General features: G+C 37.7%; 1 protein-coding gene across 1 annotated transcript in view; it reads right to left on the minus strand.

The window, feature by feature from the left end:
* LOC135155316 (uncharacterized) overlaps window positions 1-16,259 on the minus strand; it is a 30,935-nt gene extending 14,676 nt beyond the window's left edge. Inside the window, exons 1-4 of the mRNA XM_064104271.1 lie at window positions 16,083-16,259; window positions 9,835-9,900; window positions 2,351-2,407; window positions 1,525-1,590 (exon numbers count right to left, since the gene is read on the minus strand). Of these exons, the coding sequence (XP_063960341.1) occupies window positions 1,525-1,590; window positions 2,351-2,407; window positions 9,835-9,888 (177 nt within the window). The 5' untranslated portion in view covers window positions 9,889-9,900; window positions 16,083-16,259. The remainder of the gene's footprint in view (window positions 1-1,524; window positions 1,591-2,350; window positions 2,408-9,834; window positions 9,901-16,082) is intronic.
* Between the last annotated feature and the right edge of the window lie 1,881 nt (window positions 16,260-18,140).

Genomic DNA, 18,140 nt, shown 5'->3' on the forward strand with positions numbered 1-18,140 from the left:
CTACGGTCCCTTAGAGTGTCCAAGGTGCAACGCTTCATAGATAGTTCATATGATTCATACTCCTTACCTAGCATCAATCTCAGTGCTCTCTTTTGGATAGATTCAATTGCTGCAATTTGTTGCTGGGTCAATGACGAATGCCATACCACGCAGCAGTATTCAAAAATTGGGCGGATGTATGAGGTGAACACAGTCGTGAGGTCAATTAATGGCATCCCAAAACGTTTGAGCATCCGTATCAGATACAACTTCCGAGAAGCCTTGGAAGTTATATAATTCACATGCTCAACCCACTTTAGATCATTTTTTATAATGACCCCAAGAAGCTTCACCTGGTCACAATAAGGAATCAATTGGTTTGAGAGATGAATCTGCGGTGGTGGTAATTGCTGGCGAGTGAACGCGACCCTTAGTGTCTTACATTTGAGAGGATTTAGTCGCATGCAAGAGTCAACACACCACTGCTCAAATTCTGATAAGACAGTTTCCAGCGTGTCAGCAGTATCCAATCGACGACATTGAGCAAGAGTCAAATCGTCTACGTACTTCCATCTCTGAATCTGAGAAGAACTGAGGGCTTCATTAACAACACCTAGGAGTATCAAGGGGCCGAGGCGTGTGCCCTGAGGTACCCCTGCCCTGGTAGTAAGCGTCGAAGAAAGTTTACCCCGATAGCGCACTTGTTGAGTTCGATTCGCAAGGAATGATGCCAACCACTGGATGAGAGACGGTCTTGCTCCCATAGCATACAATTTATTTAGTGCAACATTGTGATCTACCAGGTCAAACGCCTTCGAGAAGTCTGTTAGTATTATGGTGGTGACAGTATTAGGCTTATCAGCACATGCTTGCAGGTAATCTACGAGACTAATAAGGTAATGACTCGAAGACATACCATGTCTATTGCCAAATTGCTGAGGATCAATATTTTTACCAATATCTGCTATAAGCCACCTGGATACAAACAATTCAAGAAGCTTGGCAAAATGATCGGTAAGAGCGATGGGACGTAACTTGTCTATTGATGGTGGTGATTCCTTTGGTATAGGCACGATAATTGACTTCTTCCAGGTGCTTGGCACTACCCCTTGCTGGAATGAAGCATTCATGATGTGGCACAAGGGCGTACTCAGCTCTAGGGCATACTCACGGATCAGTCGAGAAGAAATGCCATCCGGCCCTCCGCTGTTTCCGACTTTAGTCTTAAGCAATTCCCTGTAAACTGTCCATGGCTGAACAGAAGGAATAGTACTCGGCATGTAGGGTCTAAATGCAGGCAGATGGACTGGGTCAAGTAGGCGAGAAGCTTCAGAAATATTCACAAAATGAGTGTTGATTGCATTTGCTATTGCTTAGAAATTTAGTTATGAATAGAAGAGGACTTGTATTTTAGTTTTCTGCAAAAATCTCAAAATCGATTTTTTTTTTAAAAAACAAAATTGACTGATACGACGGTTCGGATGACCGCCGACGACATAATATATCTGTGATTGAAATGATATAAACAAATTTACAAACACAAACCTGGGATGAACCAGACATTTCTTTCTGTTGATGCAGTGATGTCCTTTGTCTCATCGTCTCTTTAACCTGAAAATAAAAATATTTTACATATCATTGATGTGAATGAAGTACTAACAATACCTTGGGCCCCTGCATAAAAAGTTACTACTACGATATGTTACATCCAATAACTTGAATGTGATGCTGGATTTTGATTGGATAATGTATACTGTTAGTTGCCATGGCAGTTACCGTTGGATGGAACCCTACACTGTAAAAACTGTGGTGTTAAAACTGACACCAATTGGTGTTAATAGAGGACCACACCCTGAGGTGTTAAAATAACACCCTAGAGATTGAACATAACACCAAATAGTGTAAATGTAACAACCATAGGTGTTGTAATAACACCTATAGGTGTAAAACTGACACCACCAATTTAACACCGGTGTAAAATAACTGGTGTGGTCATCTATGTACACCGGTTAACAACACATTTTTTGCTGTGTAATTGATTTTGGTGTCTATGTGTGGCCTATGTATCACTACCATTAATCAGTCTGAACATAAACATGATTGTCTATATATCTCTCTTAGAATTGTCAAATGTATATGCATTATATACTGAGTGCCCCCCCCCCCCCCCCGGTCAAACCGACATTGGGCATTTCTATTTACCAAGTGTGATGACAATTTTGACCATTCTAAAATAATTGCCACTTTTGTTTTTAACCTTGCTTCACAATATGCTTCCGGCATTACTGCCCAAAACTAGTTGCACACATTATTACTCTCATGCTGGTGGAAATTTTACCCAATGTATAGTTGACATGATATTCACACATACCTTTGATGGACCGGCCGTTTCCGTCAATTGCTCGAGGGATTTCATTACCTCTTCCAACTGAAAATAGATATAAGAAATTAAGACATATCTTGTCCACATCACACGCCAACATTACAGCCAGGAGGATTAAATAAAATCTTCTCTTCAGTGACTTCTAGAAACGCTAAACATCTGCTCACAAAGTTTTGTTAACAGTCACCTCCCACAAGCATTGCGGGAACACCAAAATAGATATACGTCTTTACTGAAGCCACATCTATAACCCCCAAATTCGATGACTCCATATGGTTCATAATTAATATTATTTGACGCTATGTATCCTTAACTGAAAATTTACTTTCTTTGAACTAAAGCACGTGAATTTATACACGTCATTGTATTATTATTATTATTATATCTTATATTTTTTTCATAAATTTTGGTAACATAGGATCCACAGTTACATTATCGATCATCTGTGCTATGCAATTAGTGATCTGCATGAAAGATGGAAATAGAACTGCAGTGTATGATTTTTTTTCATTTCAATCGCCTTAATTCTATATATATCCTGGACATCCGTTTGATATTTGTTGAGAAAGTTCAAATTGTTGTTAATGAATCATTATATTAATTTGAAGACGGTCTCCTATTTCATGTACAAAGCTGTATAAATGTGAATTTGATTGTCAATAGTATGTGCATCACGATAGATGAATTATCTCTATGATCACACGTGATCTAATAGCCCCGTTCGTCGGATATCTATCACGTTTTCAACTATTTCTACGGCTAGTAATTTCGCATTTCCAGATTATACATTGAGAATTGATGGAATTGCACAGATGTAGCATTCTCGCTGGCATAGCAGGAAGAAACTTGACTGCAGATAAAACGAGGTGAGTTCGAGTCCCAACTAAGGTAACTAAAAAGAAATTGATACAGAAAGTGATAGGACGGGAAATCTCTACAATCTTGTTGGTTATTTTAGGTGAGGGTACATTATGCACCCTAAGGGGTAGATGTACAATGTATACGCCATCTAATGTGCAGTTGGACACCCCAAATAGGGGTGCACACTGTACACCCCTTTTTGGGGTGTATGTGTGCACCCCTAGGGGCACTCGTATAGGGACAAGCCTGTGCATGCTATGGGTGTAAAATTGAACCTGAATTTCTTAGTGTGTAACTGGCAGTCACAGACTGAATTGTACATGTTTACACAATGCTAATATATAGATTTAGTCAAGATGTAAATAAATATATACAATTGAAATCACATATGGATTAAAAAAAATATAAATAACACAATATTGCACAATTATCAAACAAATTGCAGACTAATTTACCATGTTATTTGTTTAATAATCTTGTCAGACTTGGAAGAAGGCAGGTCTGATTTTTTTTTTGGGGGGGGTACATGAAATCACCTTATATTTACTGATATGTCATAAATTGGAAGCGTTTGTTTTCAGTGGAGGTAACCATTTTTTTCTAATTCTAAAGCGAAATTTCTTCTCTTTGACTTTAAAGTGATGTCAAATTTAAGGTATTTAGAGCCGTGTCATATGATACATGCTTGGTTCCTAATACTATCTTGCATGCCCTTTTCTGGACAGTTTCAATAACGTTTATCTGTTTCACAGTTAGAGAAGCAGCGAAAAGATATACTAGTACACGATACTCTCGGGCTGGTGTTACATACCTTGTATACACTGTTAACAAATCACATTCTGGTAGACATGATTCATTGTAAGCTTTCAATCTTTTTAATATATATAATTTTCTGTTGCTTTTTTTCATCATTTGAATTGATTTTCACTGTAGTTACACATGGTAATGGGGTGTTATTTATATAGATCAATTGTGGTTGAAGAGGTGATGATGTTATGGGCCAGGGATAATGATTAATTGCGTAAAAATAAACCAAACAAGAAATAAGCATTATGCCTAAGAGATCGGGGAGATATACGGTGTGTCCCATAGAATATACTGATTACGAGCGCATGAAGTACCGGGAATCTTTTCATATACGTCCATTTATTCATTTCCAAGTTTCAAATACATTTTTTTCCATAGTAGTAAAATCAACATGAATGCGTATGATTTATTAAAAAAAATCACTTATTACAATAATGACAAAAGTACGGGAAATGGGATGGCGATTATTGCTGTGTGGAAGCATAAGTAATTCGGTCAGCAAACATGATTGCATATAGGGCCTAGAAAAGTCATAAGAAAATAAGACTGGTTAAGTAGGAATCTTATTCATTATAATTATTGATAAAAAACAAACCAAACAACGTGAACGTTGTTAGAATCGTAGACATAAAACCATAACACTTCGCTGATTACACGAGTAAAACTTTGTTAAAACCGATTCAAAATATTATTACATTTCATTTATGGCCAGAGGATCCCATATTGACATAGCACGGTATCTGAAAGTACTGTATACCTATTATGAAGATTTCATTCTATTTCTGGTAGAACGTGTATGGTTTCTTTATTTTAAATACTTTAATATCAATTAATCAAATAGTGTGTTTCGACTTAAAGGAATCCCCAAACATCACTATTTTTAAACATAACCTTAAAAAGATGCTAATTTGCCAATACTTTACATAAACAAGTCAATCTACCATATAACTAAGACTCCCAGGATACAACTTGCCTACCGACCTATTACCGCATCCTGTGATGCTCCTCTTTGCACCTCCAATTGTACCTGCACCCCTCCTCTCTCCCTTCATTTGCCTCTCTGTTCCTCCCTCATTATCACAATTATTGTAACCATATTTTTTTTAATCATTACTATGATCATTTATTCTAATTTGTGTCATAATTTCGTTGTTACCTTCGATATTTTGTATAGCCTCCTTTTAAACTATCTTCCGTCACTATTTTATATTATAGTTTTGTAATGTTGCTTTTACGTATTGAAACTAACTTTCAGGGGCTTGCCTCCCATACAAGCTTTGCTTTTCTTGGCAAGCCCCTCCGTTCTGTTTTGTATAGTTAATAGTCATAGTTACTTTCGTTCGCATTAGTTCTCATTGTTTATACCTTCTAATTCTAATGCTTTATTCCGATTGATAGTGTACTTTAAATATGACTATGTATTGTTAGTTTGATTTTGTTGTTCTTTGTGAACGGAAGATGAATAAAGTCATAAAATCATAAATCATATATTCTCCTTATTTAAATGTATAGTCTAGTTTACAGCTCCTGCATGAATGGTGCTGGTGATCCAACCATATGCAAGTTCTAACCCAACCTGTGTATGTCATGTCATCACAGGTCTATATTGATATCAAATAATACACACATCGTCGGCGGTCTTCCGAACCGTCGTATCCCACACATGGTGCGCAGTGGGCCTGAATGAGTTGAAAGCGCGCCAAAATTATTTTTCTGTGTTAGATTTTTACTTTCACATGTTGATAAAGGGTCATTTTGGGCGTAGAATTTACTGAACATAATTTAAAGCCGATATGACGTCTTCTTGATACCAAATTTTGATTGGCTACTTAAAAGCTAGCTCTGAAAAGACTAAATTACGCTAAACAATGTGTAGTATATAAACTTTGTGTTATGTGCTACTTAAATTTGACCAGAGTGAATGTTAGTTTATGCTTCTCACATGCCTAAAAATTGTGAATGAGATGCCGAAAATAATTTTATGGCATCAAAATGGTCATTAATTAGTTTTATAAAATAAAAAAAAACCTTTAAAATCTGAATTATCAACCATACTTTATAAAGCTGTGTTGACTTGTGTAAAACGCAGAGCATATAATACCACGAATGTATCACTATTAGGAGTATTTTTGGATGAAATTATTCTACAAGTAAGTTTTATCTCTGGAAGAGTTGTTGGTATAGCCCTTATTTGCGTTAGCAACCTTTATTTTGTTTACATTATGCCCGGAATTCATGTCATTTTCATGGAATGGAAGGGGAATCGTCCTCGCCGTGCAAAAGCAAACGGCAATGTACATCCATACGTCCGTCCATGCGGTGTGCTACGATGACTGCGCGGTATAAAAACGACCGTTTTTGAACAGGTTTCGGGGGAGTAAAATCAGCTCTAACATGAAAACGGGCAAATACGGGCAGCTAAAATTGGTATCGACTTAAAGCTTAGACATCGGAAAAAATGATGCTTAATCTACGGAAATCTAAATGTTTATAAAGTAAATGCAAAAAACATGGATTTTCAGCCTATTTCGAGGAATAGTCATCCTATAAACCTCCTGAAATTGTCTTTTATCTACTCTGAACCCTTTCACACGACAAAAAGAATATATCAGGATTATGTGGGAGCCATTTCAGATTCCTACATGAAAAACCTCTTGTGAAATGGCCTGTTTTTCAACTAGGTTGTCATATACGCGACATTTCGCAAAATGTCACATTTTACGATTTGAGGTAGGAAATTAACAACCTTTATGCAAATTCCGGAATGAAATATTTTGCTGAAGCATTCATCAAAGTGTTGTCTTTCAGATGGGCACGACAAAAATAAAAAATCTGAAATTGCCCAAAATGACTTTTGGCGCACTTTTGTTTCACCCCGGCCCACTGTGCAAACCCATTTCAGAAAAAAATCGACTTCAAAGTTTACTATAATTTTACAACTTAGTTCCCAAGCCTTACAGCATATTCATCGCTAGAAAAATACATGCTTTGAAAGACCAAGACAATTGATTGACAATGGTAGCATTATTTTTACACAAAAGCAAGGATCAGAGAAAATATCGCAAAAGAGCTACATGTTTATCATTTTGGTTTGAGCGGTTCAGATTTTCCCCGTACAAAACACTCCATAGGGAATACAACAGTCCTGACCGCGATTGTAATGAGCGCGGTAAGTCAAAACGTCGTATCGCTTTTCACGTGCAAAGTCAAGACAGTGCAGGTGGCCGATACGACGGTTTAGCTGACCGCGCGCATTGAAATCGCGGTCAGTCAAAACGTTGTATCACTCTGTCTCTGTATGTTTCCATTGGGATTAAAAATTGTATGGCAAAGCCGTGAAAATGTTCTCATGTCTCAGAAAATAACATAAATTTCTGCTTAGATTCAAGATTCAAGATTTATTAAAACATAAGATCGCAGCTTGTTAAGCTGAAATGACAAATGTTTTACAAAAAAGCATAAAAATACACATAAAATCAACAAAAAAGCAATGTTACAAAAGAATCAAGAAATTTCAAAAGCAATTACGGTATAATCATGATTATTATGAAGTAGTGATCTTAATTTTGGAAAGCTTTGAAAGAGAACGTATGATGGAAAATTAATACGCAAATACGCTAAATATGAAATTATTGTGATGTGATATGGGTTTAGAGAATTAACAGGAAATTTGTTGTAAAGGCTTTAAGTAGATTCAGTATTGACAATTGAAAAATGAGAAAAGAGCAACAAAAATTACTGTCTAATGTGAGAGTAACTTAAGGAAAGTAAGGGAAATAAATCAAGAGAAATCAAGAACAAATTACCAAAACAATTATGCTAAATTAATGAGACTGTAAACCAATAAGAAACATTTTCAATTCTATGCATGTACAGTAGAAAATGGATACAATGATTGCCATGGTAATTAAAAGTGTAAAAAATAATTTAAGAACAAAACACAAACCACCAGTCAGCCACTTCTAACTCACCACTACACCACAAAACAGAAAACAACAGACTCAGTCAACCCGGGGTCCACCGAATCTACTGCTCGCCCCACAATGCAATAGCGAGCCAGAAGCAGCCGACTGGTACTTTGTGTTGAGACAGATCTACAGTTTAGAGTTCAACAAGCGGACAAGGTATGGTAACGCACTTTTGCGATATCTTTCCGTCCGACATCTAATTTCTGAGAGTCTGTGACTGTTTCGGAGCTCTCAGTGTGATAGCCTTGCAGGTGGGAGCCAATCACGAAAGTTCTTGAACAGTTGTAAGGCAAACTTTTGACACAATTCATCTCTACGGTCCCTTAGAGTGTCCAAGGTGCAACGCTTCATAGATAGTTCATATCATTCATACTCCTTACCTAGCATCAATCTCAGTGCTCTCTTTTGGATAGATTCAATTGCTGCAATTTGTTGCTGGGTCAATGACGAATGCCATACCACGCAGCAGTATTCAAAAATTGGGCGGATGTATGAGGTGAACACAGTCGTGAGGTCAATTAATGGCATCCCAAAACGTTTGAGCATCCGTATCAGATACAACTTCCGAGAAGCCTTGGAAGTTATATAATTCACATGCTCAACCCACTTTAGATCATTTTTTATAATGACCCCAAGAAGCTTCACCTGGTCACAATAAGAAATCAATTGGTTTGAGAGATGAATCTGCGGTGGTGGTAATTGCTGGCGAGTGAACGCGACCCTTAGTGTCTTACATTTGAGAGGATTTAGTCGCATGCAAGAGTCAACACACCACTGCTCAAATTCTGATAAGACAGTTTCCAGCGTGTCAGCAGTATCCAATCGACGACATTGAGCAAGAGTCAAATCGTCTACGTACTTCCATCTCTGAATCTGAGAAGAACTGAGGGCTTCATTAACAACACCTAGGAGTATCAAGGGGCCGAGGCGTGTGCCCTGAGGTACCCCTGCCCTGGTAGTAAGCGTCGAAGAAAGTTTACCCCGATAGCGCACTTGTTGAGTTCGATTCGCAAGGAATGATGCCAACCACTGGATGAGAGACGGTCTTGCTCCCATAGCATACAATTTATTTAGTGCAACATTGTGATCTACCAGGTCAAACGCCTTCGAGAAGTCTGTTAGTATTATGGTGGTGACAGTATTAGGCTTATCAGCACATGCTTGCAGGTAATCTACGAGACTAATAAGGTAATGACTCGTAGACATACCATGTCTATTGCCAAATTGCTGAGGATCAATATTTTTACCAATATCTGCTATAAGCCACCTGTATACAAACAATTCAAGAAGCTTGGCAAAATGATCGGTAAGAGCGATGGGACGTAACTTGTCTATTGATGGTGGTGATTCCTTTGGTATAGGCACGATAATTGACTTCTTCCAGGTGCTTGGCACTACCCCTTGCTGGAATGAAGCATTCATGATGTGGCACAAGGGCGTACTCAGCTCTAGGGCATACTCACGGATCAGTCGAGAAGAAATGCCATCCGGCCCTCCGCTGTTTCCGACTTTAGTCTTAAGCAATTCCCTGTAAACTGTCCATGGCTGAACAGAAGGAATAGTACTCGGCATGTAGGGTCTAAATGCAGGCAGATGGACTGGGTCAAGTAGGCGAGAAGCTTCAGAAATATTCACAAAATGAGTGTTGATTGCATTTGCTATTGCTTAGAAATTTAGTTATGAATAGAAGAGGACTTGTATTTTAGTTTTCTGCAAAAATCTCAAAATCGATTTTTTTTTTTAAAACAAAATTGACTGATACGACGGTTCGGATGACCGCCGACGACATAATATATCTGTGATTGAAATGATATAAACAAATTTACAAACACAAACCTGGGATGAACCAGACATTTCTTCCTGTTGATGAGCTGATGTCCTTTGTCCCATCGTCTCTTTAACCTGAAAATAAAATATTTTACATATCATTGATGTGAATGAAGTACTAACAATACCTTGGGCCCCTGCATAAAAAAGTTACTAATTACGATATGTTACATCTAATAACTTGGATGTGATGCTGGATTTTGATTGGATAATGTATACTTTTAGTTGCCATGGTAGTTACCGTTGATTGGAACCCTACACTAGTTCCTATGTAATTTATTTTGGTGTCTATGCGTGGCTTATATATTACTGTCATTAATCAGTCTGAACATATTATGCATGACTGTCTCCTATCTCTCAAATAATTGTCAAATGTATATGCAGAACATCTTGAACTGTTTATTCTTTTACAAATATAATTAAATATTTCAAAAAATTTTGTTGAATTGAATGGCCCCCCCCAAAAAAAAATGATGTCTTGGAAGTCAAGCCTTTTGACTGAAACTTTTTTTATATATTTTCCAAATTTTATTGATTTTCAAGATTTTTTTGTAACACTACAAAAATTGTATAACATTAAAAGAACAATAATCAAATAGGAATCACAACAACAATTACCAAAAAAACTAACACAAAACAATAAGAAACAGACCTGATGTAAAAGCTAAAAAATGAGTCCCTGGTGGTTTGGATGGTCTCATTATCACAATAGAATTATGGATAATTAAAATAAATTCTCAATAGGGGACCATTTTCTAAAGTGCATGTTTTCTTTGTGCTTTAATAGCAATTACCAATTCTATTTGTCTGATTTTGCAAATGAATGCTTCAAAACCTATGAATCTTACTACTAAATCCCTGCATTTCTGAATATAAATGTATCTCTTCAATAAGATAATTAAGTGATTCAGTAACGTTTTATGTGGTCCCTTCCAATCCTTTATGAATCCAAACATCATTATTTTCCTAGATAGATCCTCGTATCTAACAGATAGCTTCAGACCAATTTTATCAACAAAAGCACGTCTTAAATCTTCAGCAACCTTACATTCATAAAAAAGATGTAAAGGAGTTTCAACAGAGGTCTTGCACAATGTGCAAAGTTCTGTCTGAACTTGCTTCATTTTAAATAGTCTCTCATTGGTGTAGAGAATATTATGCAAAATTTTAAACTGGAAGACTCTCATTTTAACTTCTATTGTGCATTTAAATGGGAGTAGATACATTTGTGGCCATTCGTCCTCCTATATCCCATATTTAGTGGAAAATAGGGGCTCACAGACAGGTCCATGTTTTAATTTCCTCACTAAATCAACACAATTTTTTCTAGTTTTTAGTTTTTGAATTTCTACTGTCAAAAGGACGGACTGATCATGTTTATAATCTATTTTCTCCAAGAACATTTGTATCAATAATTGATTAAATAAACTTCCCCATTTCTTCCTGACTAGTGATACTATTGCCAAATATATCATGTAATATTTATGTGGTACTCATCTTGCTTTCCAAAAATTAAATTGTACTGTGTTTCCATGTAGATCAAAAAGTTGATATACATAACATAGACCTGCCTCATGAAAGGCCTTACAGTATACTGATTTATTATCAATAAGAATATATTGATTATTCCAAACAATTTGACTAAGTACACTTGCTTGGGTTCCTTGATCATCAACAAATTGATTAGGCTCCTTTGTCTTGGACCATGCTAACAGCAAGTTATGATAAAATAAGGGAATTCCAAGAGAATTCAACTGGCTTACAAAATAATTACTCATAAAAATCAATTTTCCACCAAATAATGGTCAAAGAACAATTTCCAATTATGATCCGATTCTGTATAGTATCTCTGAATCCACTTAACCAGCTGTGTCTCTATCATTCATTTTAATTTCGGGAATTTAAGACCACCTTCAATATAATCTTCAATCACTTTAAAAGCAAAGCTTGTGAGTAGGGCCCTGAAATACTTATGATTATTAACATACAACAAAGGATATATACTAATCTACAAGATACAAAAGGAGAGACAATATATATATATATATATAAGGTTAAGATGCTAAAAATAGAATGGAAAACTGTTACAGACACACACCCACACATAATCACATTCACCCACATATGCACATACTAAACATAAATTCTGAGTAGGTCATCAACTTAAATGCAAATACATCAACTTAAAATACATATTGAAGGAAAATAATCATAATCTGTCAAGAAAGTAAGTTTTGGATAATCTTTTGATCATGAAAAGAGTTTTACTATTTCTGTTCTGTTCACAGATGAGAGCAGATTTTCCCTTGACCACAATGATGGACGCTCGAGAGTCTGGAGGCGACCAGGAGAGAGATTTGCAGACCCCTGTATTGCAGAACATGACCGTTATGGGGGAGGCAGCGTCATGGTGTGGGGAGGCATCACCTACGCCAACCGTACTCGTCTCTACGTGGTCCCAGGGGGAGCAATGGCAGGAGTGAGGTACAGGGATGAGGTCCTTGAACCTATAGTGGTGCCATTTGCAGAAAATGTGGGACAAAACATCATTTTCATGGATGACAATGCCCGTGCCCACCGAGCTAGGGTGGTGACCGAGTTCCTTGAGGGCCAGGGGATTGAGCGTATGGAGTGGCCAGCGAGGTCCCCGGACTTAAACCCGATAGAGCACGTCTGGGACATGATGGGGAGGAGTCTCGAGCAGCTCGAAGCCCATCCACTTGGACTGCAGCAGCTGGGTGTGGCTCTGGAGGCTGCATGGGATGCACTGGACGTCAGAGACATCAATCGCCTCATCAGCTCCATGAGACAGCGCTGTGAAGCCGTTATTGCTGCAGGAGGTGGTCACACTCGTTACTGAACTGCCTGAAAGACACTCAGACATTCGTTTTACCACTTCATGTCGGTAGCTGATACCCCTCGGGGCCCACTTTTCAGGATGTGCAGTGATGCGAGAGACATTGTGCAACAACTGAAACCACCCATGCGTGAAATTGATTACAGCGTGTTTAAGGACATTTAGGACAGTTGTACTGAGGTATTTCCAGAAATAAAACACCTTGTATAAAATCTTTATGTACGTTTTAAAAAGTGGTCCTTAACTTTTTTTGAGTAGTGTATATATCTCCTTATAACACATTTGCAGGCAGTAAAGAGCCTTGACACAAGAATACTACCATACCGGCCTGCAAAAGACCCGATCGATAGCTCATGAATATTCATATAACAATAGGGGTCAGAGGCGTAATGAGACTAAAATTTTCGGGGAAAGACATGACATAAAGGGCTAAATTGCTTTTCAAATGCTGTTTGCGAGGGAAGCGACCGAGCCAAAATATAGCCTTTTAGATAGATAAATCAATTTTTTGCAAATGATTTTGACATATGGTTTAAATATCATGACAAAATCTGTCATAACAAATTGATTTATATATTTAAAAAAATATTTTTGGCTCGATCGCTTCCCTCACGCACTTAATTTAAAATTTATTTTGCCCTTTTTTCGTGTCTTGCGCTGAAAACTTTAGTCTCATTACGCCACTGACCTCCGCCCAACCTAAAAAAATAATGAAATAAAATACGTCAAAAAAAAAAAAAAAAAGATCCCTCACAAGAGAACAAAACAGCCCCCAACCATGAATACAGATTGACACCCATAGCTTGCCAGTATGTATGCTAGAACGGTGGTTTATTTTTTGATTTCTATCAAGATAATTATGAAACATGGCGCTTTAAACATTTTGTTGACGTAGATGGCGCTCTTTAATATTGATGAACGAAGAGCAAATCAAAAATTGTCCGAATCAGCGATCGTCCGAATACAGAATCACGGAGAGAAAAAGCGTGTTCTGAGTTTGTTTTTGATACATGAAAACACAAATAAAGAATGAGAAATCAGAAAGAGCCCAAAAGTATTTTTGATTTCAATATTCTGTTTTTGATATACAAAAACGAAATCACAGCACGTTTTTTCTCGTTGTGATTTTGTTTTTGTGTTTTCAAAGACCAAACCACGGGGCTGATTGTAGTAGTCGCAAGGTTAAAGAGAACTACACAGGTTTGAAAGTCACTGGAAACGGAAAAAGATGAGGGATGAAAGTTACTAGAAGGAGAAGTGAGGAGGGTTGAAAGTCACCAGAAAGATGAAATGAGGAGGGTTGAAAGTCACTGGAAAGAGAATGTGAGGAGAGTAAACTTCTGAAAGTAGATGCAAGGTCGCAAAGAAGGAAGATACACTGTTAGCAATTTCTGAAAGACGAAGGAAAGCCAAATGAGGAGAATACAGATTTGACCCTGAGCGAGTTAGATTACAGTACAAGAGAGGGCTTGGCTGTGTGCAGGTTACTGGGCATGTTGAAAGTGACATTCACAATTGATCTTAGCAAGACATTCAGTACACAAATGATTAGAATGCAAGTTAATATATTAAACACCAATTAAAGCATAAGAATGAAAATGTATACATAAACATGATATGAGAATATCGAACATCAACCAAAATGCGTGACACTATTTCATAGTGCCAAATATGTGTGTGTAATATTCCAAAATGAAATGCATATTTAGTAGACTTATAATTTGAAACTCCAAATCAAAGGAAATCAACATTTCTTACAAATCCCGTCAAAATATCAAAATGCTTTATTTTCGACATTCTTTCAGATTTTACACTAAAAATGATACTTTCACGCAACCGTGCACTTGGCATCCGCCCGTATGGTATTCCACAGTATTTCCGCAAGCTTTTAGTTTTTGATGCAAAGAATTGACAAATTGTGGTATCAAAAGTATAAAAACTCGCTTTATTATGTACTTATACATGTAATTATGCACATAATGTACGGTGTTTTCAATTTTTCTTTCAAAATGCGCACTTGGTATAATGCACATTGTCTCCTTCCAGATAACATGAAATGAGATATCTTCCATCTTACTTGAAAATTCTTTTCGTATTTGTGGCAATAGGACATTTACTATACATTCAATGGATAAACGAATTTAAATCGGATAAATTAAGTTGCGTAAAAAACTTCAAACTATCGATAGTTTTCACAAACTTTTATTTTGAGGAAATCGCGGTTTTATGTTTCACTGGGCCATATGTGTGCGTGTAATATTAAAATTTGAAATGCATATTCATGACATTTATAATTTGAAACTCTAAACAAAAATAACTGCATATCAAAGATAATCAAATATATGATAATAATTCGTCAAATATCACGCAAAAGTGCGCTTGGCATCCGGCCGTACGCTATTCCTGGGTATTTTTGCAAGACTTTTAGCTGGGATGCCAAGCATTAACAAATTTTGCCATCGATTACTTGTCTAGAGCACTTTTTGACGTTTGGCCGGTCTACTAGGTTTGACCCGGCACACTTTTTCTCGGACCCGAGACAAAAAAATATTGTCATTTCCTTTCAAAGATAAGGTAAAAGGAATACAAAAAAAACTGTTGCCACAGTAAAACCAAAAATCACCCATTTATAGCCTACTTCTAATAATAAAATGTAATGTACAACAATTTCGTCTTCTTTCCATACTTCATTTCTCTTTCTTTCTCCCTCAGTTTATTTTTTGACCACCCAATTAGGGAGGACGTGCCCCCCCCCCCCCGCCCCCATTACTTCATTGTTAAGGTATTCCCGGTCCATACGTTTATGAAGAGCATACACTATCTAGACAACCCAAACCCCTATACTACACTTATATACTAAGGATTGGATCACTGAATCATATACAGTTTTCATAAACAGTTTAAAAAATATATCACACATCCCCTATACCATCATCATCTTCTGTCCTTTTTAAAGGAAATTTAATCTCAGCTTAATGGCCTGCCCCATTTTACAAAACTAAAATTATAATGTATGAAATCTGAACAGACAACTTTTCAGAGATTTGCATTTTGTTAATTTCCGTGTTATAACGTCAGCGCAATATTGTGAATGCCGTAAGTTTACCCAAGTTAATTGGCAGCAAAACTATTACAGTCTTTACTAAAAAAATGTAAACCATAGAAGTTCAGTGGCAAGGCCAAGTATTAAATAGCAACATTCATCAGTTCTACTAGGGAATCCTCATAAAACACCCCTCGTTTATGGAAAATGATGTTTTGATTGCAGCTTAATGTCCTGCCATACTTTGCAGAACACAAATTGAAATCAAATACAAACTTTGATTTCAATAGGCAACTTTGGGACATTTGCATTTTAATAAATTCCGTGTTGTTGATTTTTGTGTTTGTGATCTCTTACCTGAATGCTGAGAAAGTATAAGTTGTAAGCAACAAGAGGACGGACGGCTTAAGGTCCTTTCCGAAGAACCTTGTAATGAGGATGAATGTCTCACCAACGGGCAGTAGCGCACCAAGTTGGGATCGAACCCGGGTCCTCTAGATCAGAAACCCCTGCTCTACCTCCTTGTTGTAAATCTGTCACGGCAATATTATGAATAACGTTAGCTTACCTCATTTAATTACCAACAAAGGTATTACAGTGTTTCCTCCTATGTTAATCATAGAATGGTGGCATCGCAGACAAATAGTACTAATTAACTGTCTTAAAACCAGAAACCTCATCAAGTCCAACTAGCGTTTCACTTCGTGATCAACATGACGCTCAGAGACCGGTAACTTGCATTTGGTACATTACCGAATAAAGTACATGATTACTGCACTCCGCAGCTACCATCTCATGTACGAGGCTAGAATAAATGAGTATACCACACAGGGAGAAAGAAACTTGAATAAAATGGCAAGCACTGCTGCACTTATTGAAATTTATAATAACATTGTCATAAACATCGCGTTGACAACGGATCCCTACCATGGTTTTGATACAACAAACAATTTCGTTACAAAAGAATAGATGGGAAACATTCTGCAACAGAGACCATCCTGCAGTACGTTTTGCTGGACACCACTTGAAATATACGCACTGTAAAAACTGATGGGGTGTTAAAACACACACCAATTTGGTGTACCTTACAGACCATACCCTAATGCGTCAAAATCATACCCTATACTTTAAAGAAAACACCAAGGAGGGTTAAAGTAGCAATCAAAGGTGCCGCAATGAATTGTATTGAACTAGACGCACATGGATACGTGTTTAACTAACACCTTAAATTAAAACAGATAAAAATGACTGGTATTTTTTCTTTATGCGGTGACACGACAGTTGCTCTGGCGACAATTGTTCCGGCTTTATTTCTTCGAAGATATATACACTACTCAAAAAAAGTTAAGGACCACTTTTTAATGTGTGTATACAATTTTCAAACCGGGTGTTGTATTTCTAGAAATACCCGAATATGGCTGTCTTGAATCTCCTCAAACACCCTGTAACAATTTCACACATGGGTGGTTTCAGTTGTTGCATGATGTCTCTCGCATTATTGCATATCCTGGAAAGTGGGCCCATTGTGAAGTGGTACAAATGTGGATTCAAATGCATTTCCTGTCTTTAGTCTCTACAATCAACAAATTGCTGACAACAGCAATGCCAAGATACAGCTGTCCAGAATGCCATCAAACACAATGACATCAATTTCACACATGCAGTTCTTTCATGTTGTCTCTGGCATCATTGCAGTGGGCCATAAGACAAGTGTCTTCCAAAGCATTTTCCGTCTTTAGTCTGTACAATCAACAACTTGCCTACAACAGCAATGCCAAGACACCACCTAAGTGAAACAGATGTAGCCAGAGCCCTAGGGATGCTGGAAGCTGGCCTCAGTCAGCGAAGAGTAGCCAGAATGATGGGCGTGTCACACAGTGTCATTAGCAGAGCAAATCAAAGACACCGAGAGACAGGGCTATACTCCGAGAGACCCCGCAGTGGCCGACCAGTTTCGACAACCCCTAGAGATGATCGCTACTTGACGAATCTCAGCCTCCGCAACCGCTTTCACAGTGCACGCCGCCTCAACAATGACTTCGCTGCAGCAACTGGAGTGATTGTTTCCACTCAAACAATCCGTAACCGACTTCACAGAGCCAATATGCATGCCAGACGGCCAGCTCAGTGTGTCCCACTCACCCCTGCTCACAGAAGAATTCGTCTCAACTGGGCCCGGGAGCATGTCAGATGGACCAGACAGCAATGGCGTAGAGTTCTGTTCACAGATGAGAGCAGATTTTCCCTTGACCACAATGATGGACTTTCGAGAGTCTGGAGGCGACCAGGAGAGAGATTTGCAGACCCCTGTATTGCAGAACATGACCGTTATGGGGGAGGCAGCGTCATGGTGTGGGGAGGCATCACCTACGCCAACCGTACTCGTCTCTACGTGGTCCCAGGGGGAGCAATGAC

The sequence above is a fragment of the Lytechinus pictus genome, chromosome 8, assembly GCF_037042905.1.
Source record: "Lytechinus pictus isolate F3 Inbred chromosome 8, Lp3.0, whole genome shotgun sequence".
NCBI classification, from domain to species: domain Eukaryota; kingdom Metazoa; phylum Echinodermata; class Echinoidea; order Temnopleuroida; family Toxopneustidae; genus Lytechinus; species Lytechinus pictus.